This window comes from Siphateles boraxobius, unplaced genomic scaffold (assembly GCF_051911475.1).
Source record: "Siphateles boraxobius isolate OS27281-9 unplaced genomic scaffold, OSU_SipBor_1 18, whole genome shotgun sequence".
In the NCBI taxonomy this organism is placed as follows: Eukaryota; Metazoa; Chordata; class Actinopteri; order Cypriniformes; family Leuciscidae; genus Siphateles; species Siphateles boraxobius.
In genome coordinates, this window is record NW_027508788.1 from 6,352,642 (window position 1) to 6,380,471 (window position 27,830).

Here is a 27,830-nt window from a genome sequence, read left to right on the forward strand (position 1 = left end):
TATCTATAAAAAACACATTAATAAACATTATATTTAACATTTTTAAAGACAACGTAAAATTCAACTAGATAAAACTAGGGTAACCCTGTTCAGTTAAACAAATACAGTGAAAATTCCAAATGACATAAAACAATGGTGTGATGCATGACTGTACAGAATACAATAAACAATACGGGCCTGTTGTAAATGGGGACCACCGACCTACTTTAAGACAATGATAATTTATTCAGTACATAGAATCAGAATCTACTCTGATGCTTTAATCTGCTTATTTGTAGATTAAATCTCAGCAATATTATAAAAAATTTAAAATACAAATGCAAATCCAATTGTGCTTATAGAATAAAAAAATCTATTACATTTTTTAAAGTTTCCAGAAAGAACAAAATACAAAAAAGTACACAATGTCCAGAGCAGCTGAATAAAGACAGAAAGAGAGAGAGAGGTTGCAGATGTCTTCATACGTACTGTTCTTTGGGGAAGGTGTATGAGGAGATGGGGCCGGCGGGGGGTGTGGGGTAAGTGAATATGGCGGTCTGGTTGCAGTGCTGAGTGTAGGGGTTTTGGGGCAGGAAGGTCAGAGGAGGTTGAATGGGAGGAGAGTGCTGCTCCAGATAATCCTCTTTGTTACACGCCAAACGGTAACTCACGTAGTCGGCCGTGTTTGGGAGCTCATCGTAGAACCTCCCGGGGCTCTGTGGGAACAAAGATTCAAGGTCAGATAGAGAGAAAGAGAGAATGAACACTGTGCATATTTAATGAGAGCGCACAGGCACACGGCTGACACTGTCACCCTGATATTACGCATGCTGGTGCTGACACGCTCAAACCTGGACCATTTTTTCCAATTCAGAACACATAAATGTTTAAAAGTAGCAAAGTTCAAGGAAGTTATACAGAGCTACTGCTAAAACATACATTGTGATAATAAATACACCTGATATGGGGTCTTGTGAGAGGTATTAGGACTCAACAGGGAGGCAGTAGCAGCATGTTTGTTCTCTTCTCCAGTAGGAGGCGCTCTCTACACACTAAGGCTGAGGCCAAAGGCAATTCAGGTTTATCATTAAAGCCTCAGTACCTCTATTCAGGTCGGTAGCCAGACCGTGGTGCATTAGTGCTTCTTTTCATCTGATAAAATGGACAGAGGCCATACTGATGTTTCTGTGGCTTTACTGAGTGCTCTCTTACCTGGAAGTCATCAGCCGCCTTCTTTTTAGACGAGGAAGGCTTTTTGTGGGCAGGGGAAGAACTATTCCTGCAATAATAGAGAGTAAGAGATGGAGGATCTTAACCATAACAATTCCAAAAAACAACTACAGGCTGGTTTCATTTTGTATTATGTCTTAGATTTCAGAAACTTAAGGAAAATCACACTGTAACAGCCAGAAAAGGCTCTACTCTTTACCTATAAAATGAGTTAATTATAAGTCAGTAATATAAAAACGTTTAGCTTAGGCATAATTTATTTTTTAATAATGTGAAAGAGTACAACCAGCATCTATTTATTTTATGCTCTAAAATCGATTAATCGCATCTAAAATAAACGTTTGTGTTTACGTTCGTGTGTAAACATTATTAAATGTGTATATATATATATATATATATATATATATATATATATATATATGTTTATGTGTGCATGTATGTGTATATGTACACACACGCACACACTGTGTATAAATAAATAAATTTGTGTGTATATATATAAATATTGTGTGTACAAACACACAGACATATATTCAATATATATATATATATATATATATATATATATAACAATGTAATAATAATAATTATAATGAAAATATGAAATATGTTATATATGTATATACTATTATATATATATATATATATATATATATATATTATATGAGAAACACTGTATTATACAATACATGTATACAATAATATGAAAGAATAATAATATTCTATATATAATTAAAACATTAAAATAAAAATATTATAAAGATGTAAACATTTTGCCAGGTAAATATATTTTTACTGCTACCACAGAGATAAAATATATATAACTGGGGAAAGAAAATAATTACACAGTTCAATGGTAAAGTCTCAGGATTTGGAAGAGGTATCCTTCCAAATGTAGCATTTTAACTGAGTTGAGTACTTACGAATCTTTGTCTGACCCTGCATGTTTGTGCCGCTTCTGTTTGTTGACCAAATATATTGTGCCAGCTATACAGAGGATGATGCCCAGTGCAATCACCCATCCAAGGACACCCATAACCCTCTCTGCAGCGCTCAGTGACTGGGGTTTCTCTGCAGGACAAATAAACATTGGCCATCTCCTTTCTAATTCAACCATAAACATTACATAACACATAATCACTGACTTTTTAATAATCAGATATTTAAGTATTCAAATGTGACATGCCTCTGAAACATGATTCTGCTCTTACATTAACGGAATAGCTCTATTGTTCGGCTCAAGTCCTAGTATTTTGTGTTGATGAGAAAAAACCCACACATCCGGCTCACATTAGCTTACATGCCCTTCTTTTGTGCAAACTCATACCAACAAACGGGGCTGCCATGGAAGGTATTCATGGGAGCTTTCACTTAGGTCATTGTGTACATAAAACAACAATGATGTCAATGCAAAGTAGTAAAAAGGGGATTTGTTGTGGGATGCTCTAATGGCTGTAATAGAAATGTTAATGGCATAATGTTTCCACTCAAAACAGACCCATACCCAACCTCAAATAAGAGACCTATACACCACAAAGAATGTCCAGACCAGATGACCCCAAACACACTTAAATTGCTCTGCTTGGAAAATGGAGTTTATCAATTTATTGATTCTGGTATATTACATCACAAGAAAAATATTATTCATAATCAGACAAAGACGACTTTAAAATGCAACTTTTTTCCTTGACTAATTTAACTGACTTGATATACATTTTTATTTATTTTTCAGCCGAGAATTCACAAAACTTAACACTTGTGCTTTCACAATAAATACAAATAAAAGAACAGCAAAAACAAACACTATATCTGAATAGGTTTGTCCTGGCAGCATAATAAACTTCAACACATAAAGAAAATTACGAGTGTAAAAACACAAATTCTTCCAATTAGAACAAAGCACAATGTATTAAATATTGTACAGCACATCATAGGAAAGTTCATTAGCTGAACACCAAAAGCCAATGTAAAATTCAAGCAGTTTGTTCCTCAGTGTCATAAAATGAAATCATTTTACATAAAGAGATTCAAAACACATACAGTCTAGTACAACGTATTTTTGTATCATTTCCAATAACTTCAAATAACAACATGAACATTACATCTTCAAGCAGGCCTCATATTGTAGATTGCAGCCACTGAGACATGCAATGAATTGCTGACTCTTGAAAGCTACAGCCACAGCTTATTTGATTGTTTATCTACATGTTCATATTCTCAATAGGTGGTATTTGACTACTGCAGTGCAGAGAAGTATTGTATTGTATAATGAAACCTGTGATTATAGCAGCCAGAAAGTCACTATTCTGTTTCAATAACAACAACAAAAACACAATATCTGAGATTCCAAGAATCATGGGTAAAATTATATCCACAGTGTAAGACTTTCACAGTTTATAGGTTATAGTACAGTTTTACTTGCCCTTAAAGTGAACACTATACCGAGTCGAAACTGCTTTCTCAAAACAATGGCACTGTTGAGATGTTTTCTCATCCAAACTTGACAACCATTTTAAATTGCTGAGCTGACAAATGCCCAGCGCATGTTAGTGATATTAGCTCTGTTACAAAACCTAATGAGCCAGCATCCTAAACATCATTGAAAATAACTGATTTTAGGACATCTACTTCGGTAGAAACTCCAACTTCAAACTCTATTGAAATCAACAGTGAGTTAAGTTAGCATGTTGCTAAGCTAACAGCACTGTAACAAAACCTAATGATTTAACATCCTAAATGTCATGGAAAGTGATCGATTTGGGATGCCTAAATAGTTAGAAACTGTGGGTCACGTAAGTGCTGCGCACAACAGAACGCAACTCACAAATGATTTCAATAGACTATGAAATTATGTAGCTAAACTAACAGCACATACTCTATAATCATTGTGGAGGAATTTAATTAATCATAACTAACATTCATTTGCCTTGCTGGATTAACATTTATATGCTTTGAATACTAAATATACCCAACACTTGGGCCATAGTTAGTGTGTCTAAATATAACAAAAGAGGAAACAAAACTAGAAAATACATTTAACCTCATGACATGAGCAACAAGCTGGAGTATCAAGGGATCCAAATTAGCTTTTACCAAACAGAGAATTATACAGAAGAACAAATCATATTAGAGAATAATCATGTAATGAATCATGTCACCTTTGCCATGCACTTATTCTAAAAACTGTTGTAGTCTTTTTGCTGGTGGGATTCTCTGGCATTATCTGGAGTGTGTCTGGTTACTGCAGCGGAGCAGGTCAGTGGAACACTAGAGATCTTATTCCCAAGTGATAGTGTTCACTGGGGGGCGAGACGTCGCCCGGCTCTTAGGCGTCCGGGGTTACCAATGTAGTCAGGTAGCTATAATTATTAGGCATTTGATGTAGTCAGTATAGCTATAGTCTTAGGCTTTTTATGCAGTCAGTATAGCTATAGTCTTTATATAGTCTATTATTCTTAGGCATCCTGAACTTAAGTCAGATGCACTGGGGAAATTCTAACACAACATGCACAAATATTTGGCAAAATAATTCATTTTTAATTACACTTAAATGTATTGAAAAATAATCATTTCAGTGAGTTTATCGCAATGTATTATGGGATAGTCTTCTATGTGAATGATTGTGATGCTGATTTAAAATTTGGTTGAAATTGGCTATTTCAATAGGCAGCATAATTATACATTATGCAAAAATGTTCAAATAACTATGCATAATTCTGATGGCTGCCATAAATAGCGTGCTAGGTTTTGAAACAGAGATTATGTCATGTAAAGTCATCGACATGTCTAATCATTGGTCAATCTCCAAACATCCATCATCATTTGGGATTTTCATGCCAGCAATGCTGTCTAAGTGAATCAAATCCAACGTCAGTTTGAATCCCAAAGCCTGCTTCAAATGTAAGGAGATGGTGAAGAACGAGAAGATAGCAAAAAATGGACGTGCTGAGTTCAACGTTTTGAATTCTACACATACCACTCTTCTTTAGAGATGACAGAGCCGTCCATCTGAGGAACCATGTCCACTGAGACCTCCACCTCAGATCCATACTCGTAAAAATAAGTCTGCTCATTACATTTGCATCTCTCATGGTCCTCGATCAGTCCCGTGCAGTAGGTCTTCATCCTGCTGTCATGGCAGTTGTGAAACTCCTGAGTGCGTCCTCCTAAAATACTAGAGCCTCTGTAAAGTTCCAGCTTCTTCTCTTCATCTGATTCTTCAGAGAAGGTCAGACTGTGAGGTAGCAAGGGATGTGGCGGCACACTTCCAGCCTCGCTGTAGCCATTTCCAAGGATTTGCTTCTTCGTACTGTAATTACCTTTAAATGTGCATCTCCGGCGATAGAAAAACACTACCAGGAGCGTAATGGCAGCCAACAGCACTGTGCCACAAACAACAGCTCCACCAATGACGGCACCTGCTTGCTGTTGCTCCTGAAACACCTCGTGTGGGTAGCTAGGGAATTCTGGGTAAGGAAAGAGGTAGTCATATTGATCACTTTCAAATAGCATAACAATATGAGGTTGTTACAGACCTTGTGCACAGTTTTTTTCATTCGTTGATGTATTTCCTGTTGAAACAGGAAGTGGGGTCTAGGATCATATCAAATGGCTTGTATCTTTACTTTGAACAGCCCATACTACTGTTCAAAAGTTAGAATACATTTTTTAAATGTTTTTGAAAAAAGTATCTTGTGCTCACTAAGGCTGTATTTATTATCTATAAATTAGATAAAATCGATTTTAGTCTATTAGAATGTTTTAAAATGTAATTTATTCCTGTGATGCCAAAGCTGAATTTTCAGCATCATCACGCTAGTCGTCAGTGTCACATGATCCTTCAGAAATCATTCTAATTATGCTGATTTGGTACTCAAGAAACATTTCTTATTATTATTAATGTTGAAAGTTGTGCTGATTATTGTTTTTGTAGACACCATAACCTGTTAAAATTTTTAAGGTATATAATACATTTGAATATAAAGCATTCATTTGAAATAGAAATCTTTTGTATCATTACAAATAACTTTGTCACTTTTGATCAATTTATTGTATCCTTGCTGAATAAAAGTATACATTTCTTTTAAAGAAAATCTTACTAGCCCCAAACTTTTGAACAGTACTGTAAATGTGCTAAAAGCTAAAAAAAATGTAATAATAATAAATGTTTTTTACATATTGGATGCTGACTAAAAGCCACAAAGCTCAATTTCGATTTCACAAGGTCTTTTAAAAAGCAACATGAGTAGGAGGAGGGAGTCAGGATGGGGATGACTTTTCTTTTCTTTGTACAATCCCAGGTGCCGTCACTACACCAAAGAGATCGAACCATGCAGCAGGCCGGAAGAACCACACATACATGAACACACAAGCAAATGTTTCTATTCAACGTTTCTATAGACCACACCTTGTGTTAACAGCATGCTAAAAGGAAAATGATTCAGGAGATCCTCAAAGTCTATGGTTCATTCAGAAGCCACACACAGACAACTTGCAGCCACATGCAAAGTGCTGCACCAGCAAGCAAGTGAAAAAAAACAGAAAACAGCTTAGGGCCAAAGAACTAAATACAGTTTCAGGCAGTGAGGGTCCACATTGTTTATTGACACAACAATGGAATGATAATGCTTAAGTGGTGTTTCAGAGGCAGTCGAGAGTAAGCTTAGGGTAAAAGACTAAAAGATTCACATGTATATTCAAGGTTCACATGCACAAAAGCAGTTATGCATTCGGTCCAACAGAGAGTGTACACAATGTACCTGTGACAATGACCTCAACGGATGCTGAGCCTGTCCCAATGCTGTTGGTGGCGTCACAGATGTATGTTCCCACGATGTCATAGGTTACAGGACCTTTGAAGATCAGCACATCGTCGCGAAGTTCTGCTGTACTCGGCATAGTTCCATTCAAACTAGAGAGAGAAATGCTCATCAGGTTTTGCATGAGATTTCACTGATGCTAAGATGCAAAGAACAACATCAATTGTAAGTGCAATGCAAACCTGAGCTGAAATTATTTTCTTTGGTAATCGACATATTTCTTTTGATACTGAACCCAGAAAATTCCTTTAATTAAAAATTTGTCATTTTAGACTAAGGTATATTTTGAGATCATCATCTATTTCAATATATTTTAAGTGAACGTTCTTTGAATGATAAATAAATCAGCACAGAATTCAAAGGTATGTTGTTTACTAAGACTAAAATGACATACTATCTCCACTGAAACAAAGAGATGGGTGGGTTGGCATCAGCCAAGCAGGTGAGCTGAACGTTTTCTCTGTTCAAATACCAGTTTCCATCGAAGCCATCTATTAACACCTCTGGTTCATCTGTAGACAAGGAGCAAAATACAACATAAATGTATCTAGTATTTTTTTTTTCTTTCCTTCAATGGACACTAAATAAACTGATGTAAACAGTAATACAAATTTTTAATAAAAATAGTTCTATTTGAGACCCCATGATGTATTTTTGAATACATATTATTCATATATCTACATATATTCAGTCTTTTGTATCACAAGAAACATTTCTTATTATAATCAATGTTGAAAATATGACCCTTCAGAAATCCTTGATTGATGCTGAAGTAAAATTTCAATCATCAATGTGCTGTTTAATATTTTTGTGGAAACTAATACATTTTTGTCATGATTTTTTTAAAGGAGTATTAAGTTTGAAAGAACGGCATTTATTTGAAATAGATTTTTTTTGGAAACAATTTTGAACCAATATTGAACCAATGAACCATCGCTGGATAAGTATACATTTTTTTTCCAATTAAAAAATCGTAACTTTTACTGACCCCAAACTTTTGAACAGTAGTGTAAAGCATGGTTTCTTACACTGAATGTTGAGCGTGACACTGTCCGTGATTTGTTCGTCATTATATGTGGAGACGCAGGTGAGCAGCTGTTGGTGTATTTCTCGACTGGGAATCACCAAGTAATCACTGCGCACAGTGACAGTCCCATCAGGGTTGCGTATCTCCTGAGTGTTGGATTCTCCATCCAAATCGGTTTCCCATCTGATAACACTGGGTGGCTTTCCATTGGCAGAAACGCACGTGGCAACAGTCATCTTCAGATCTTTAGATCCCGCCACTATGGAGGGTGTGGACAGACTCATCTGGATCATAGGGCGAACTACAGGACAAATACAGAGGATTACAACACAGCCACACTGCAGGCGACTCCTGGATTACTGCACTTTTCTGTCCCACGTTATGTTTTGATAGCTTTTCAGCTTATTACTTTGTGTTTTTCATTAATAACTACAATGCTCTATATAATAAGTAAAATAAGTTTTATATATAATAAGTTTTCATGGAAAACGAGCTTTGAACAGACAAAAGCCTCATCAACTTGGAAAATTATGCAATACGCACAGAAATTCCTCTTCTTTGAAATCAAATGTTTTACTAATCTCAAAACCAAAAAAAATAAATCTCAGTTTATGTGATGTGAGCCCTGCAAAAAAATCCAGCAAAATCCTATGCAGCACAACCTTGGCTCCAAAAGCCTGTTTTACACACAGCGTCTAGCCGTAACTGCTACCTACAACAGTAAGTGCTTTTACACTGCTCAGGTACTGAGAGTAATCTGATGATACTGAGTTTTCAATTAATCACTAAAGCTTAATCACCAAAGGTTTAACTAGTTTTATGTAACTAAGATATCCCTTAAACTGTCGGAAACTGAAAGGCCTTGGAACTTGCTCAGCGTCAAAGGGATAGTTCACAAACAATTTGAAATTTGAAATACTGAAATTGTTTGTTGAAATTATTTAGCTCTTAAATATCATTTGGAGTCATATTTGTAAATGCATAATGCAGCCACAAAAAATAAATCAGCGTTTGTGGTATTTGTGGCCTGGAGAGATTGCTGTACACTTGGTATTAGGAGGATAGCGGCATTACATACCATAAACAGTGAGATTAACCATGTTCTCCCTGTTGCCAGCTGGGAAGGTTGTGTACTCGCAGATGTAGGTGGATTCATCCGACAGTTTTAGTTTGTTGAAGACTAAGGTGGTGTCCTCCAGGGAAGGCGTGCGCTGGCGAATGGCAGAGTTCTTGAAGCGCACACGGTCTTTAAAAGGGGCCAGCACCGACACGCCTAGGGTTGGATTGGCGATGGCCACGTTCTGCTTAGTGCCATTGACCAGCTTCTGCCAAGTGACCTGGGAGATTTTTACAGGTGGATTGCTGTTGACAAACTGGCAGCGTAACTCTACCTGTGAGCCCACAAATCCTGACTTACTGCTATCCATCTGGACCATTTGACCACGAACATCTGGGAATGGAAAGATTAACAGTCAGTCAGTATTTTAATGTGGTTTTCATAAACATATTTCTATCCTGACAAAAGGTTTAGCATGGTAACGGATATGACAATATTAATGTATTTGGTCTTGATTGAATAGATCTGCTACGCTGCTGCTGCTGAAGAGCAAGTGCAGAGACTTGTTACTGCCAATACATAGACATGCTGTTGTGAGTATGTAAGACATGCTGCTGCTGCACAACAACATATATGAATTTAGCAATAGCAGATCTATACAGGTGGAGCTCAAAATGTTTGCTTGAGGTGCTCTTTGGATGGGATAATCATATGTAACAAAAATTCAGGAAACTCCAAGGCACTCTTTTTAGAAAGATTAAAAAGCCTTTATTGTTATAGCTTGATCATCTTAAACATTTAAAAACACTCCGTTTTCCGTAGTTGACTCCCTCACGAAGACTTGTATGCCGAAAACGCGTCAGAGTGTTTTACATTTATTCATTTAGCTGACGCTTTTATCCAAAGCGACTTACAATTGCTATATGTCAGAGGTCGCACGCCTCTGGAGCAACTATGGGTTAAGTGTCTTGCTCAGGGACACATTGGTGTCTCACAGTGGATTCGAACCCGGGTCTCTCACATCAAAGGCATGTGTCTTATCCACTGCGCCATCACCACCCCGTTTTGCTTAAATGTATTTCAAAGTCAAAATATTTCTTATTTATTCTTACAGTGCCTGATTGATTTAGTTTACCCCTAAACGTTAATTAATGCATTAACTATCAAACATGTACTAACATTCATGCATGAATCATTATGACTCCTCTTGTAGTTAATGATAGCTCTTCATTGGTTCATGATTAGTTCATATGTTCACTAATCATGAGTTCATGTTGAAGTAACTATTAATTGGTATTTAGTACATGATTATTCATGCCCTGTTATTATAGGCAAGGCAAGTTTATTTATATAGCACATTTCATACACAATGGTAATTCAAAGTGCTTTACATAGAAGAAATTAAAATAATCAAAAGAAATCAGAATAATTAAAACAGTTTAGAATAAAAGATAAAATACAGAAATCAGAATAATTTAAACATAAAATAAAATACAGTGCAAACAGTCGGACGAACAGTGGCACAGTGCTCATTCAGTAAATGCACAGTTAAACAGATGTGTTTTGAGTCTGGATTTGAATGTGACTACTGTAGGAGCACATCTGATCTCTTCTGGAAGCTGGTTCCAGCTGCGGCTGGCATAATAGCTAAAAGCAGACTCGCCATGCTTAGAGTGAACCCTTGGTATTTCTAGCCGATGTGATCCTAATGATCTGAGTGATCTGTTGGGTTTATATTCACTGAGCATATCTGCAATGTATTGAGGTCCTAGGCCATTGAATGATTTATATACCAGTAATAATACTTTAAAATCAATCCTAAATGTAACTGGCAGCCAGTGTAAAGACCTGAGGACTGGTGTGATGTGTTCATATTTTCTGGTTCTGCTCAGAATCCTAGCAGCAGCGTTCTGTATGAGCTGCAACTGTCTTATGGTCTTTTTGGGAAGGCCAGTGAGAAGTCCATTACAATAATCCACCCTACTGGTGATGAAAGCATGCACAAGTTTTTCTAAGTCTTGACTGGAAACAAAGCATCTAATTCTTGCAATATTTTTCAGGTGATAATATGCTGATTTAGTTATTGCTTTGACATGACTACTGAAACTAAGGTCTGACTCCAGAGACACACCCAGATTCCTGACTTGATTCTTAGTTGTTTGACCGCTAGACTGAAGCTATGCGTTCACCTTGAGAACTTCATCTTTGTTTCCAAACACAATGACTTCAGTTTTGTCTTTGTTTAACTGAAGAAAGTTTTGGCACATCCAATTGTTTACTTCATCAATGCATTGGCAAAGGGAGTCAATGGGGCTGTAATCGTTAGGCGATAGGGATAAGTAGAGCTGTGTGTCGTCTGCATAGCTATGGTAAGCGATTTGGTTCTTTCTCATTATTTGGCTCATTGCGGGCATGTACAGGTTGAATAGGAGTGGCGCAAGAATTGAGCCTTGAGGGACTCCGCATGTCATGGATGTCCACTCAGACTTATGGTCTCCTATACTCAAATAATAACCTCTGCCTCCTAAGTATGACCTGAACCATTTTAGGACTATCCCTGAAAGCCCGACCCAGTTTTCCAGCCTGTCAAGAAGTATTTTGTGATCGACAGTGTCAAATGCAGCACTGAGGTCGTGATCTTGCCTATGAAAGGAAGATTTGAGATCGGTCTATAGTTGTTTAATATGGTCTTATCCAGATTGCTCTTTTTCAGGAGGGGCTTGACAACAGCAGTTTTCAGGGAGGTCGGAAAACTCCCAGAGAGAAGTGAGGCATTTACCACTTCTAGGAGATCTGCTTCTAAGCTGTGTAACACATTTTTGAAAAAAGATGTGGGAAGTGCATCAAGGGCGCAGGTTGATGTTTTTAGTTGCTGTACGGTTTCTTCCAAAATTTTGCCATCAATTTCTTCGAAATCAGACATAGTGGCTACTTTCTCGTGCTGTTGTCTGACACCAGCGCAACTCAAGGATGAGCTGATCACCTTTCTGATATTATTGATTTTCTCAGAGAAGAAAGAAGCAAACTCACTGCACTTTCTCACTGAGAGCATTTCACTGGGAATCTGGCTTGGGGGGTTTGTCAGTCTCTCTACAGTAGCAAAAAGAGTGCGCGTGTTGTTTATATTGCTGTTTATAATATTCGAGAAAAAAGTCTGTCTAGCTTTGCTTAGTTCCTTATTGAAAGCATGGATGCTGTCTTTGTAGATGTTATAATGGACTACAAGTTTTGTCTTCCGCCACATGCGCTCTGCTTTTCTGCATTGTCTTTTCATATTTTGCACTGCTGTTGAGTTTCTCCAAGGTGCTTTTTGTCTGCCACTCTTCTTCCTGACTTTCACAGGAGCAATATCATCAATTACACTCTTAACTTTTGAGTTAAAAGAATCAAGGAGAAAATCAACAGAGTCAGCAGATATGCTTGGTGTTAAAGATATAGCCTTCATAAATAGTACACTAGTGTTCTCATTTAAGCATCTCTTCTTGACAGACACAGATCTAGCTTCAATGGCAGGAGAGATCAATATATCAAAGAAAATACAAAAATGATCAGACAGTGCTACATCCTTAATAACAATTGATGAAATGTTTAGACCCTTACTGATAAGTAAATCTAGAGTGTGTCCACGATTATGTGTGGCTCCATGTACATGCTGAGTCAGATCAAAAGTTTTTAAAACAGTTTTGATTTCTTTTGCCATATTGTTTTCTGCATTATCTATGTGAATGTTAAAATCTCCAGCAATGGCAAAGCAGTCAAACTCTGATGAAATTGTTGATAACAGTTCTGTTAAGTTCTCAGCAAAAGCTGGAGAGTATTTTGGAGGCCTGTAAACAATGTTAAGTAAAATGCGTGGAGCACCTTTTAACACAATACCCAGATATTCGAAAGACGGGTAATTCCCAAATGATATTTGCTTACATTGATAGACATCTTTATAAAGAGCAGCTAAACCTCCGCCTCTTCTGACAGCTCTGCAGACACTCATAAAAGTAAAGTTAGGAGGGGCTGTTTCATTGAGGACTGTTGCACTGCAACTTTCTTCTAGCCAAGTTTCATTTAGCAACATAAAATCCAGGTTGTATGTGGTTATTAAGTCGTTGACTAAAAGTGATTTATTTTTAAGTGAGCGGATGTTTAAAAGTGCTAACTTAACAGTCTTACTTTTTGTCCCCACAGCAATCTTGGTATGTCGTGTAATAGGCACCAGATTAGATGGGTTTGCTGTACGGCTTTTGAAGGCTTTAGACTTTCTATCATGTAATCGAACAGCAATAGAAAAAGATACAGGCACACTGGGTTCCCGCTTGTTCTGTAAACATTTGAGAAAGTTATTGTTATCATAGCGGGGACCCGACACATATCACTGAGAGATTATAAAGTGTTACCATTTCACTTTCATTCACTAATTCAAGCTTTCAAGTAATTAAAACCTTGTTTGTTAAAACGACAATGAAAAAAATGGGTACTTTAAACTTATTGACTTAAAAAACTTCCAAAAAGACTTCTATATCCATCAATACTATAGAATGTGGAGGACAAAGAGTAATGAAAGGTGGAGAGAACTGAAAGTTGGAGGATGGAGTCTCTTTACAGTGGGCCTGTAGAGCGTAAATAAGGTGCAGCAGCTTCTTGCGACTGGGCTTAAATCTAGTTGTCTAAAAATAGGAGGGTTTAAGAACCACGGGCACTTCACCCGCCCTGGCTAAAGGGTGTCTGTAAACACAGATTGTGTTTACCTGCAGAACATGTGCGTGATACTCCAATCCCAGGCATCCACATAGCCAGAGGATTCCTGGTGTTAAACCACTTAAAAACAGGAGAAAATTCTTGCCCTTTCTGTGGAAGGGAGGTTCAGATTTGTTAATTGTGGTATTTGTGTGTTTTAAGTGATGACAAAAAGAGTTTATGGGATTCAAAACACAAGCTACTTTTTTATTATTTTGTATTGAAGAAACTGATTTTTGAGCGGGAGGGTAATGCATTGTTTCCTGGTTAATTTTAAAGTTCATTATAATTTAGGTCAAAATAGATTATATGTTTTTATAAAACCGTTCTTATAGAAAGAGAATGGAGCCTATTAAAAATACAAACTTAAAGGATAAAAATAACTGAAATAAAAAGAATAAAAATGTTTTTTTGGTATAAAAATCATTTAAAAATAGACAAAAAATGTATTAAATTAATTAAAAATAAGTATGTAGGAACTTAGGAAGCACATAGCCGGTTCATATGAATCCAGCTAAACTGTGATGATCATGTACGATACAAAATGCATCTATGAAAAAAGTTAAGTCAAATGGGACATTAATGAAATGATTTTGCAAAATCAGATATGTCTTTCAAAAAATCATTCCAGGACACAAATTTAATAATGTTAAATGCCGCCCTTAAGTCTTCGGTCACTATAGATAGGATAAGCTTTAAAAACAACAACAACAACAACAACAACAACAACAACAACAACAACAACAACAACAACAACAACGAATAAATGCGAGTCGGTGGCAGGCAGAAAGTCAGTCCTGGATTAGAGTAGACAGTGGGGGAGCAGACTGGCGTTCCCAGGCTTTAGGGCTGCTCATGAGAGCCTGCACAAACACAGCAAAGCCCTGCTGAATAGGACGCTTCTAGACGACAGGTTAGAGGAGGTTAGCGACAGCAGCAGATTACAGCACTCATGATATTGAAGTTCAGCATCGCTTCCAACCACATGAGAGAGACATCAGTCCAATGCCCAATGCACAATGCTGCAGAATATCCAGAATATCCACAGCACGCCACATAATATCCAGCTAAAGCCATCCAAACACCCTTTGTCATTAACAGATAAACATTTACCCTGGAAATCATTTACTATTTGTGATATCCATTAGTAATGTCTGGGGAAGTATGGCCACATTTGCAGATTATATTCGGGAACAGATGAGAAGAGAACCGGTGTGGTGCATGTGCAAGTCAGGCTATTACATTTTTATCACCTTCTATGCAAAGATGCAGCATTTGAAGCAGTGTGTAAGTAATCATTATTTTAAAGCACGTACAGTTTGAGATAATTCATGTACTACATTCTGAGTCATTTTTCACATTCTTACCCTCCAGAAAGACACTGATTTGAGAACAGCACTGAATCAGTGAGTTGAACTCAAGAACCAGATCAGTCTGATTCACGAACAAATCATTCTGATCATTTTGTATTTGTGAAACCGAATCAACAGATTCAGTGAAAAGATTCAGCATACATTGGATCATATTGCTTTGTTGTACACATAAAATTATCGTTTGGCTTTAGAAGATTGTAATATAGCACATGATCAATGGATTCAGTGAAAAGATTCAACTTAATTTTTTAATCACATTGCTTTGTTGTTCACATAAAATTATTGTACGGCTTCAGAAGACTCTGTAATATAGCACATGATTTATTTGATTCATGATTCTTCATTTATGATGCTTTGGCCTCAAAGCTCCAGTCCTCACTCATTGTAACATTACTCAAAATTTTTCAGTTTGTGTTCCACAGAGGAAAGGTGACGTAAATTAAATCAAAAACGTACTAAAAATAGGGGTCTTACATTATCAGACTATACATTCACCAGGTGATTTGCTGATGCCGAACCACAGAAGCCAGTTTAAGTACACTATTAAAATTAAGGTTCCATAAAAGGTATCGTATCAGCCAATATATGTTCATTTTTAATGTTATCTTTATCGACCCAAAAAGAAAATTTGGCCGATATATTAAAGCCGATAACTAATGGACTATTTCCTTCAGCTGAGCAACTTCAGATGCAATCTGTTTGCAATGATTGTTTTGAATTGCTTGAAATATGATTGAAATCCCTTAAAAAAAGGAATATACAGTTAAGTGCAGAACAAATCTGTCATATGGCTGCATAAAATTATAATGAGAACATTATAATTGTGTGCTTGGGATATGGCTTATAATGGTGACACTTTTGTTTTTGTAATCAGGCTCTCAAAAATTATTTATATATAAAAAAACATAAGATTATATTTGGATTTAGATTTAACGGCCAATATATCAGTTATCGGCTTTCAAATACAAAGAATTATCGGTGATTGGTATCAGCCAAAATTTTAATATTGGTGCATCCCTAATAAAAGGTGATTTTCGAATCATTCCCACTGAATAAAAATTTAGGTTCTTCAGAAAACCTTTCAGTGAAAAGTTCCAACAGTTCCAAGTACCTTCTTTTCTTAGTGTAAAGAACATTTCAATAATCTAAAGAACATTTTTCCTCAATAAAAAGGTTCTTCATAGAACCATGAAAGCCAATAAAGAACCTTTATTTTTAAGAGTGTACTAAATTTCAAGTTGATGAAAACACAACATTTATCATTTATTCCACAATGACTTAAACCTGTGACAGAAAATAAAACAGGATTTGTCATCTGCACATGATGACCCAACACACTGGGGTGGACTGTGCCTCATAAGTCAGCTGTCATGACACTGAGAACAAAGGCTAATATGAAATGAAAGCCCTCCGTCAACAAAGGGGAACAAGAAAACAGTCCAAACTGCTGTTCAGCTGTCCGGTCTCTTCACTGCATTCGTGAGTCAATCGGAAAAGACACAGACATTTCCACACAGCATGCACTGTCAGCTCAGAAATTTGTTCAGACATTTGTTGCATAATAAAAAAAGCAAACAGAGTTCCACAGCTTGGCATCTTAGAAAATTAAAGGATTAGTTCACCTCACCCTCATGTCATTCCAAACCTGTATGAACATTTCACACCTACGCGACGACAGTGGAGATAGAGAGAGGAACAGGCCTGAACTTGTGCTTAGTTTCTGTCTTCTGTGACCAGCAGTCGTCCGTGAGGGGCTGCCGGCTAATACTTTTGTTTTTGTATTTCTTTTATTTTGTTATTAAAAGCGTTGAATGTTCGCTGGTTCCCGTCTCCTTCATCCCATTACATCTGAACCTTGCTACACATGCAATTCCGTTTTTACATTCAATCCCAATGGAATGACCTTTCAAGATTTGAAAGGATGCAAAAGCACCATAAATGTGTGCTATATTCCAAGTGTTCAGACACAAATTGTGCATCTATTGTTGACCTCAATATGGGTGAAGATAAGATTAAATGGATCTGCTATGCTCTGATGAAATTTTAAATCTTACATCATTTTATGTTTTCTAATCCAAGAAGATGTTTGCACAACGTTAGTGCAATATATAAACCATACCTGTCGATCAAACATGCCTGTTCTAGGGTCATAAATGTCACATATGACCTCATTCCCTTCCACTCTGCCGGCGGACTAAAACAGCTCTACAAGCTCTGGTCTCTGAGCTGATTATAAGCTTTGAGGAATAAGAACTACCGTGTATCTTACACCTAGCTATGCAGAAGACTGATTAACATTTCCAATCATTTTATGAACAGAATGAACAAATCTTGTCCATATGCAACTAACTTAGTTCTGACACACAAATGTCTAATTACAAAACATTTCACCATAAACATCTGTCTATACAGAGAGAGAATAATTTGCCACACCACAGTTCCAACACCAAAAACACTTCAAAATAAAATGAAAGGGGTTGATTTAGGCAGCCATTTCATTTTGTGCAATAAAACCTTGATAAATTACACAGCCTCTTCTAGTAATTTTACAACCTGACGACAAGTGATACTAGTTCCACCCTTATATGACTCAGGAAGGATTTGCTTAAATCCCCCCAAAAAAAAGAAAAGAAAAAAAACCTTGGTCAATATGCATGTCAATTGCTTTTGCCAAAAACTCCGGCACACCTTCATTTTTTTAAATGTACTTGTTCTGCTTCACTACTTGGGTTAGATTCAGGAGCGAGCATATCTCAGGACCCATTTTATCTTTAAAGCCGAGCCCTGTCTATTTCCATAGGAATGTTCGAGAAGATTTATGATTATAATCCACGCTTCTAAATTTCACTACTTTAGAGAGACAGTTATCATAGGTTTTTAGGAGAGTGAAATGAATTCGGTTCTTTCATTTTCCCCTTCAGTACAATCATGTTCATTATCTCACAGGTCTGATACTAATGAGGTACATATAGAAAGCAATGACTTAAAACCAAGCAGAGATAAAGGAAGAGAAGCCATAGGTTGAGAGGATTTTTACATCTGTCTTCACTCTAACAAAAAGTTCAAGCCAAATCTGTGAACTGCTCATGAAGTATAGCTTGTGCTGCCTTACTTCTTGTGAATGTGCCAAATAGCAATTATTTTAACAGTACTATCAGAAACAAAAGCATCACTGCACTGCTGTTGTCCCTGAGAGCTGTCCGTCATGATACTCATCACAACCTCTAAGCACTAGGCTGTTAATCTAAAAGCAGACAGGCAAAGCTGGCGATTTCTGCAAAAGAGCTGCAAATCGCTTTAATACACCAACAAGCCATTGTAACAGCAGAAAAACAACATTCAAGTCTGTTTCTAATAAAGAAATTAATTCATCATGTTTGAAGATGAGCCACTGCTTTGTCTCCTCAAACTCAACATGATACAGATGCAGCCGTCAATGGAAAGTTTTATTAAGAAATTCTGATAATCGCTTCTTATCATACACAAAAGCCACTTGCATCCCTTTGTTTGAAAATATACTTTCATACTTATATGCCTGCAGGTATAGCAAAGTCATCTTCTATTCACTTAATGCTAGTAAATAAAAACAAGGAACAGCGTGTCCACACAGCCTTGTCCATATTTTAATGCATTCATATTTTGAATTCAAAGGTAAAATAATTTCTCTAATCCAGCTTGATATGTAGAGACAAAAATATTTAACCTATTCATAGGCTGATTGCCCTCTTTGGCTCTGTGTGCATCCAATGGTGTGAGTTTGGAGGCGGGACTATATGACAATACTGTCCATTGTTGGTCATTATTCTTGCAATTCTGTTGGGTGATTTTAGTGGTGCGGATATTACATACTTCAACTTTAATACTAGTACTGGCTGATGCTAACCAGAGCTGAGCACTACAGCAGTATGCTGCCTTAAGCAAGCTCTCATACTTAATATGATGTGCCAGTAAGCCGTGAGAGCCCTCTCTGTGAATAATACCATCAGGCAGGGTTATCAACTTTCACCAGTAGACCTACCATTACATGCAATGACACTGATATCTCTCTTTCAGCTGGGTTTCTCAAGAGAAAATGTTGGATTGGTGTATACTCAATCAATTCAGAAGTATAGAGGATGACAGCCAGATGAGACGAGATTGGTGTTGCTTAAACAGTGGCTGAATAAAACATCTTTTAAAGCTCATCTGAAGTCTTGTTTGTTCCTTCCACATCTGTCTGGGATGCTAGTATCATTAATATATTTTTTATATATTAATATAAGTTATATATTTTTGTACACTCAATCAATTCAGACGTACAGAGGATGACAGCCAGATGAGACGAGATTGGTGTTGCTTAAACAGTGGCTGAATAAAACATCTTTCAATGCACTTTCTGAAGTCTTGTTTGTTCCTTCCACATCTGTCTGGGATGCTAGTATCATTAATATATTTTTTAGCATTGCGAAATTCAAGAAGGACAAGAGAACATAATGATTAGAACATGATACAACTGGAAAAAAGAATGGGGGAAAAGCAAGTAAATAACATGGTGACAGAACACTAGTCCTTTTTTAGTTCATGAACAAATAATTTTCATTCGCTTATATTAATTTTGTTGACAAATTAATTCATTAACAAAATTTTTAGACTCACTGAAGTCTCTTTCGGTTAAAAAAACATGACTGTTTTGGTGGAATGCACTTTCAATATGATTGGTGATATCACCTATTGAACATTATCATATCATTCATTGAGCTGGTCTGAGCTTTGAGACTGAATGAGATTCAAAGCAGCACTATCTTGTTCATGAACAAACTGAATGAACTGGAACATCTCATACATGAACAAATGAACGAATGAGGCTTCTGGTTCATAAACAAACTAAATTAAAACCAAAACATAACAAACCCAAACACAATTTAACTTACATAAGCACATTATTGGCTATTATTACACGGCTCTGTGGAATACTTGATTCTGATTGGTCAATCTCGCCATCCAGCAGTAATGTATGTTATTCCCCAATAATAACCGGTAAAAACTGATAACACAGGCTCATCCGGGTAACTGAAGTCAGTGCTATACGCTTTCTAGGAGCGTTTTTTCTTCATGGAGGTTTTGCGTTTGGTGAGCTAATAAAATAATAAAATTCTATCATTAATATTTTGTGTATATAAATATTTAATTGTCATCCGGATATCGTGGCCTTTCATACAAACGCAGCTGCTGCCATTTTGCAAAAAAATTTTTTGTAGACTGTAATGGATCATAAGATAACAAACAGGTACAATTTTAAAACAGTTTAATCTCACATCAATATCTCTTATCCCTATATTTATTTATGTGGCGAAATGCCATATAATAAGTAGTATGAATGTCCGAATGTGCGCCGCACTGATTTCTTTGCGGAAGCTTTACGTTTAAAGAGCTTATAAAATATTTCAACTCAAGTCAATATTTCATGTCTGATTATTTACTTATGTGGCATGTAGCCATGTAATAAACTTGGCGTTGGGGTCCTGATCACTCCGTCGGGGTTTATTCTGTGATAACACTCGGCTGAATTTACATAATCCCTTACTTATTGGAGTCTTTTTTCTACAGAAAGTAGCCAGTCTTTAGGAGTTTATGCACTCCTTCAGGAGTGCCTTTGTAGGTTTATAGACACACAAACCTAAATAAAGGAACCAAGAATAAGGCTAAATGATTCAATGACGCATTAAAAACAGACTCCAATTTGCCATAACAGAATGATGGCCTGAATGAATCAAACCAGTGAACAACTCTGAACAAATCTTTTTGGTGAATGGATTCAAAAGTCTATACTGAGATGAATCAAAATCCCCACCACAACAGAACACTGTTAATCCAGATCTATTTGATAGCATTTCTTATGAATTTTACCCCATGGTACTGATTTGAAGCTGGTGGGTTGATACGGTTGAATCGTTTTAGTGATTTGTCCCACAACTTAACCACAGCTCATCATTACTCAAGCGCAGAGGGTTGCGTAGCTTGTACTGAGATGTCTTATGTCAAAGCCGGGGTTTTAGTACAATGACCTGTTGCCAGAGTTCAGCCCTTTACTACATTACTCACTGACTGCATTGCCCGTTTAGAAAAGACTCCCAGTATTGCCATGGCAACGGTCCAAGGGATAACAGATGGTGGGAGCGTGCTCAGTGGCAGTTAAAGAGGAAGCGCTCATAGTAAGGGGGGAAAGTGGGTCAGGATCAGCCACAACAGAACCAGACAACGCATAACACCAGACAGGCCACACACACATACAATGTTCTTCAATAATTCCTTCTAATTAGATCTGCAAATGGAGGAATGCATTCATATTTCACATGGATTTAAAATATGCAACTTCTCTATTTGTTATTCAAAAGGTCCAAAAAGAACTTTCTACATGACATTTCACATTTATATTACATTTAGTTTTTCATACGAAAGTGAGTCATGATACACACATCATGTTAATTGACAAGCATAAGAATGAGTTCTCAAGTGTTATATGAAAAAGCCTGCACAGGCTGAAGTGACGATTAATCAAAGCTGAATCAACAGTATCTTTACCCTCCACATTCACACATGTCGAATTTCGGATGTTGTAAATCATTATAGAAACCAACTGAGATTTTTGTTAATGCTAATTAAGTTCACCAGCTGCTAAACATCCTGCATGTTTCTTTAACTGTGCCTCTATCTATCGTCTATTAGACAGGATGACAGAAAATGTAATAAAGTTTCTCTGTTTGTTACTGATAACAGTATAGAAATCATACTCAAGTTTCACCCAGAGTGATGCTCTATTTTGGGATCTTATCGAGGTAAAATAAATAGACACCAATCCAACTCTATGATATGCCTACACAACTAATAATGTGTAACTACTCAGTTGTACGTTATTACACAAAGTGTAGTAATAAAATATTATGCATAACTTGTTGGATTCATACGCAAATCTGACAAATGTCATGCAACTGTACATATTGTTTTTAAATATTTTACCATCTCTGCAAAACTAGCACATTTGGTCACGCATAAACTATATTAAAGAGTAACTAAACACTAAAACAACTTTTTTTAGTTAATGATCTGTAAGAATGGAGCTTCATAAATGCTGTTCATTGATTCCAGTAAATTTTTTGACATTTGGGTTTAAAGTAGTGATGGGCGGATCGATCCTGAAGTATCGATACTTCGATACTGACGTGGTATCGAAAAGGATCGATCCTCACACAAAAATATCGATCCAAATGTGTGTTTTTTTTACCAGTAATTTTTTATTAATTTAGCATGCAATTCAGTGCGTAAAATAAGCTTCTAAGTGGAAAAATAAGCGAATGTTAGCGGGTAATTGTGTAGGATAGAACCTTTTCTCCTAGTCATCTGTATACAAGACGAAACCAATCAATCACAGAGAGCGTTCGATGCTGGTGCTTCGCTGAGCTCACAGGCCCAGTGCGTTTGGGAAACGAAGCCTTTCTTAGATGACAGAGAAACAATCGGGAGTTATTTCGCAATAAACAAACCAAAACTGTACATAAAGGTTTAAAATGTTGACGTCAGTAAGATCTTTTTAATGAAATTAATATTTTTATTCAACAAGGATCGATGCATTAAATTGATCAAAAGTGACAGTCAAGGGTTTTAAACTGTAAAAAAAAATCTACTTCATATAAATGCTGTTCTTTCAACTTTGTTCATCAAATAATTCTGCATAAAATGTATCATGGTTTCCAACAAAATATGAAACTGTTTTCAACATTGATAATAATAAGAAATGTTTCCTGAGCAGCAAATCAGCATATTAAAATGAATTATCATCATGACTGGAGTAATGATGCCGAAAATTTAGCTTTGATCACATGAATAAATTACAGTTTACTATGGCATAGAAAACAGATAGCCTATGTTAAATTGTTAAATTGTAATATTACAGTTTTTACTAAGAGAAATAAAAATCTTACAGACCCCAAACTTTTGAACAGTAGGCTAGTAGGCTACTATAATTTGGGTAGTTTTGTAAAAGTCACTGACTAATTAAAGGGGAGTTGAGAGCACAGATCACAAAATATTTAGGCCTAGTAGTCATGAAAACGTGTTCAGATTTAGCATATTAATGATGCATTCACCTCATAAATCATGACACACTGCTGTAAGTGCATACAAGTTCAAATGCATGCTTTTAAAATGAAAAAGTATCGGTATCGATATCGGCGATACTGGCCCTGTATTTACTTGGTATCGGATCGATACAGAAATTTGCAGTACCGCCCATCACTAGTTTAAAGTGTTTTAATTCTATGGTTTAAAAACGTCTGAGTGCTGCCCTCTTCAGGTTGAACGGTTACTACTGCAGTTGAATTTTCCTATTGGATGTTTGCGGTGGTTCGTGAAGTAGCGGTTGTTGGTGACGTAGGCATCTCAGGTGCACGCCCCCCTCCGCTGGGCTCTGCCCACTTTTCCAGCATTTTTCAAATATTGCCAGTGGGTGGAGTCAGGCTCTGACCAGGGGTTTAGTTACCCTTTAAAGGCACACTATGCAGGAATTCCGTTTTTATTAAACAGCGACCCCTAGAGTCGCTGTAGAGTACTTGTTTTTAACGTTACTGTCGTATATCACTCAAGCAGAGCTCTGCACTTTATAATAATAAAGTAGCCTACCATGTTTGATGGCTTATAACGTTTTTACATGATTGCAGCTACATTACAAGTAAATAACCAATAGCCTAGGCCTACTGTATAATTTAATTTGTGTTTTTTGAGTGTAATGTAAACATTACAAAATGCCAGATGACATCAATAAAGTTACATGTGTGTCGCATTATTTCGTAACAATGTCCGTTATGATGTCGTTAGACATGATTATTGCAATTTATCATAATAGTTTGCAAATTGCACTCATTTACACTATTTAAAACGTGTAGGCTTATTTATGTCCTGAAAATTATGTGAGATATTGACAACTGTTCTCATGATAATCGCAGGAATCAACTTTAAACGTGAAAGCCCGACCGAGTGGGACTCTTGTCCGGTTCCTCACGCTGTCAGATTCTCGTTTCCTTTTTCTAGACTCTTCCGACCGCGTTTTCTTTGCTTTTTCCATCGTCTACGCAACTACCACTTTGACAAGTTCATAAAGAGATCGTAAAACTAATTAATATGATATGAGCGGTTTAGTCCAAATTGTCTGAAGAGACTCGATCACTTTAAATGATGAACAGATTTAATTTAGACATTTAATCACATATAAGCATTGATCTGGTGTCGTCAAAGTTGTAGTTGCGTAGACTGGCGATGGAGGGACAGAAATCTATCAGATTTCTTTAAAAATATCTTCATTCATGTTCAGAAGATGAGTGAAAGTCTTATGGGTTTGGAATGAGAGGGTGAGTAAATGATGACAGACTTTTTATTTTTGACAGAGCAGAGGCACAACTAATATAAGGGTGAATCTCACATTTCACCCCAAGATGTTTTGTACAGAAAATGTGACTTTTTTGCATTGTAACATTATTTAATCAATATTATTAATATTTAATTAATTCATTTTATTATATATATATATATATATATATATATATATATATATATATATACGGGTTAGCTCACCCAAAAATGTATGTATGATTATTATTAGGTGTTTTTGTATTTTTCATATTTATATTTTCTTCATATTTTCGTGAGACTCGCCCATACAGCAAAATAAATCAATTAATATTTGTTAACCTACTGCTGTGGCATTACATGCAGGGGATTACAAGTGTGTTTGAATAAGGATTTAATTATTGCTGTAACCGCATTTAAACATTTTGTAAATCAATCTCTGTCCTTTCTAAAGTCCACTAAAATTATTATTTAAAGCATGATAAACTCTCAAGATAAAACTCTCAAAGAGGCCAGTAGTCTACTGTATTTCACACACTTTTAAAATATCAACAAGAACGTGTGAGCAGTGTGCTGTTGGGTAGTGTCTGCTTTCCAAATGTTAAATAGCGTGTTGTTTCATGGAGAAATAAGAGAGATAGTTAATATTTCATTTCATTAACAGCTGAGTCCAAATGGCTCATCGAAAATAATGCTCCAAATCCCACTATAAATCCAACTATATATATACAGTATATATGGCCTATATATACAGATAAATCCAGCACACTGCACATGTGACTGCTTGAACTGTTGATTTATTCCCCACTACAATCGGATTGCCTTCTTTTTCATGAAAAAAACAATCACAATTGGCCAGATGTTTCTTAAGTGTAGCATCTAGGAAATCTCAGACAGCCCATGTGTGTAAAAAGAAGAAGAAGAAGAAGAAGAAGAAGAAGAAGAAGAAGAAGAAGAAGAAGAAGAAGAAAGCAGACCCTGCGGACCTTGGCTTTTACATCACAACCCATGACTTTGATTCTGCTGCATACATTGGTAAATCCAGTTCAACACTGCAGAACACAGTGCCAGAACGGATGTAAAATGATGGCAGCTCATGCTCAACCAGACTCTTGCCTCACAACATGAATTATAATAACACGTCAGGTCTAAAAGCTAAAAGCTGTTAAGATAAAGAGAGTTGTACGGTGTGAAATACTTCTGAACTTTTAAGAGCTACTCTTCTACACTTTGACTCTTCATGCTGTTCTCTAGGCTTACATAGAGGCAGGTTCATATTTTTACGGATATGCTCACTTTTCATCAACTCATGAATATAAAACAACGATATTATAGCACATTGCGTGTTCTACAGGAAACAATAGTGTTCACAGGCTTATTGTGTCAAATAGCAGAAATAAAACAATGAAAAATGGATTCTGTATATAGTCAAGTCAAGTCATCCTCATTTATATAGCGCTTTTAACAATGTAGATTGTTTCAAAGCAGCTTTACAGAGATAAACATTTAATTCAAGGTAACAGAGATTGGTTTGGTTTTATAGTGGCTCTTTAAAAATGTTTTTTCCAGCTAAAGTTAGTTTTGATTGATTCACTTTCGTCTAAATGATCTGTATATATACATATAGGCTACATTATATATACCTACACACAAAAATAGTTGGTATTGATCAGAAAAAACAATACTAATCAATATTAAAGACTGACCAATTATCAGTTTGAACAATATTTTGTTTTTAACCAAGTCACACTTTTCTACCTAATTGATTGGATATTTAATATCGTTTTTAGAATACATGGAAAATACACGGTGGCCTCTAAACAATAGAGCCCACTGTAATTCATGCCTAAGTTAAACGTTTAAGACATAATTGTAGTTGTTTTTATTGGTTTATTATTATTTATTTTATTAATTATTAACATATTATTGTTCCGAATAGTGATAATTGAATGCGTGCTTTAATGACTTAGCTATTGGTGCTTCAATAATAATAATAATAATAATAATAATAATAATAATAATAATAAAAACTGGTTCTGCATATTTTCTAAATAGTCCGTAATAGTAGGATCTTAGTCTTGAAATGGTCGACAATGTAGCCTAAATTGTAACAGAGAGACATAGAAGCACATTAAGAAGAAAGAGTCATGAGACAGTTTATCTTACCTCTTATCAAAAGGATGGACAACAGTGGAAGAATCAAATTCAAAAACATCACGGTTGTTAAAGATGAAATCAATTGAAGTGATGCGGTACGAGATTAAGAGAGTGCCCAATCCTTAAGATAATAATTATCCAGGTTACCCATTTACTGAGTTGTGAGAGGAAAGCTGAAGATGTCCCGATGTCCAATTGTTAATTTGAACTTGTCAGCCAGTTTGGATGGGCACCACGCGCTGGACCGAACCATTCAATACTCCGATCCTGTAATAGGCATCAAGACGCACTTTGAACTGCGCGCGTGGGCAGCGTAGGCTATCGAACATAAATCAGCTTAAAGCGCGAAGCACTGAGATTAAAGAAGAATGGACGACCGTATCAACATAAACCTGAGGTCTCTGTCCAGTTGTTGCCTAGAATACAGAGTGAAGGGGTTTTGTTCGCTCAGTTGTTGCTATATCGTCCTGGAGTGGTTATCCTCATCCATGTGCCTTTGCCAAAAGTCTCTAAAAGCATCCTCTTTTCCGCGGAAACTAGTATGAACTTTACCTAACACCAAAACTTAGGAAACGTCAATTGACGCAGACTAGCACAGAATTCAAAGTTGCGTTTAACTCGCATCTCTCGTCTGATTCGTCCGGTGATTAAGGACAATACGATTAATGGATCACAGTTACAGGCGGAGCTCAACTGTGCAGCCAGCAGGCATAAAAAGTAAACCCAAGTAGGTAATTGTGAATAGTTCATCGGTTTCAACAATATATCAGCTGATCAGCTATAAATACGTGATATCGTCCAAAGTCAGATTTGTGGAGTATTTTAGGATACACGTTTAAAGGGAATTTATTCTACAGCGCATGTCAAAGGTAAATGGTCCTACACCTCCCTCTGGTGCTCATTAATGAACATGCAATTTCAGAACTGCATTGCAGTGTCCAATGCTCAAACTTTAATAAAAAAGAGAACTATCTTGATGTGCTGTAATGTATAATGTGACATATTTTTATATTACCAAAAACACTGCAATCGTATAACACCAAAAATTAAATAAAATCAAAAATAATTTAGCAATTTAGTAG

General features: G+C 36.3%; 1 protein-coding gene across 2 annotated transcripts; it reads right to left on the bottom strand.

The window, feature by feature from the left end:
* Positions 1–27,567, bottom strand: nectin1a (nectin cell adhesion molecule 1a). Of its 2 annotated transcripts, XM_077233094.1 has the most exons (8): positions 26,758–27,516; positions 9,134–9,505; positions 8,057–8,356; positions 7,423–7,540; positions 6,969–7,120; positions 2,133–2,280; positions 1,192–1,258; positions 1–695 (listed from the first exon to the last, which is right to left on the bottom strand). In XM_077233094.1, exons 1-8 carry the CDS (start codon positions 26,804–26,806, stop codon positions 459–461), a joined length of 1,443 nt encoding a protein of 480 aa, XP_077089209.1. In that variant the 5' UTR covers positions 26,807–27,516; the 3' UTR covers positions 1–458. The 2 variants fall into 2 exon arrangements, with proteins under 2 accessions (XP_077089209.1, XP_077089208.1); XM_077233093.1 differs by lacking the exons at positions 1–695; positions 1,192–1,258; positions 2,133–2,280 and adding an exon at positions 2,800–5,675 and having other exon boundaries at positions 26,758–27,567.
* Positions 27,568–27,830: the final 263 nt, after the last annotated feature.

Bases quoted from the DNA above. Each gene is read 5' to 3' on its own strand.
- nectin1a (XM_077233093.1), bottom strand. From the start codon at position 26,806: ATGTTTTTGAATTTGATTCTTCCACTGTTGTCCATCCTTTTGATAAGA. The intron at 9,506-26,757 runs GTAAGATAAACT...TTCCATTCCCAG, and splicing joins GTCCATCCTTTTGATAAGAG to ATGTTCGTGGTCAAATGGTC. The intron at 7,541-8,056 runs GTAAGAAACCAT...CCTTGTCTACAG, and splicing joins TGTCACGCTCAACATTCAGT to ATGAACCAGAGGTGTTAATA.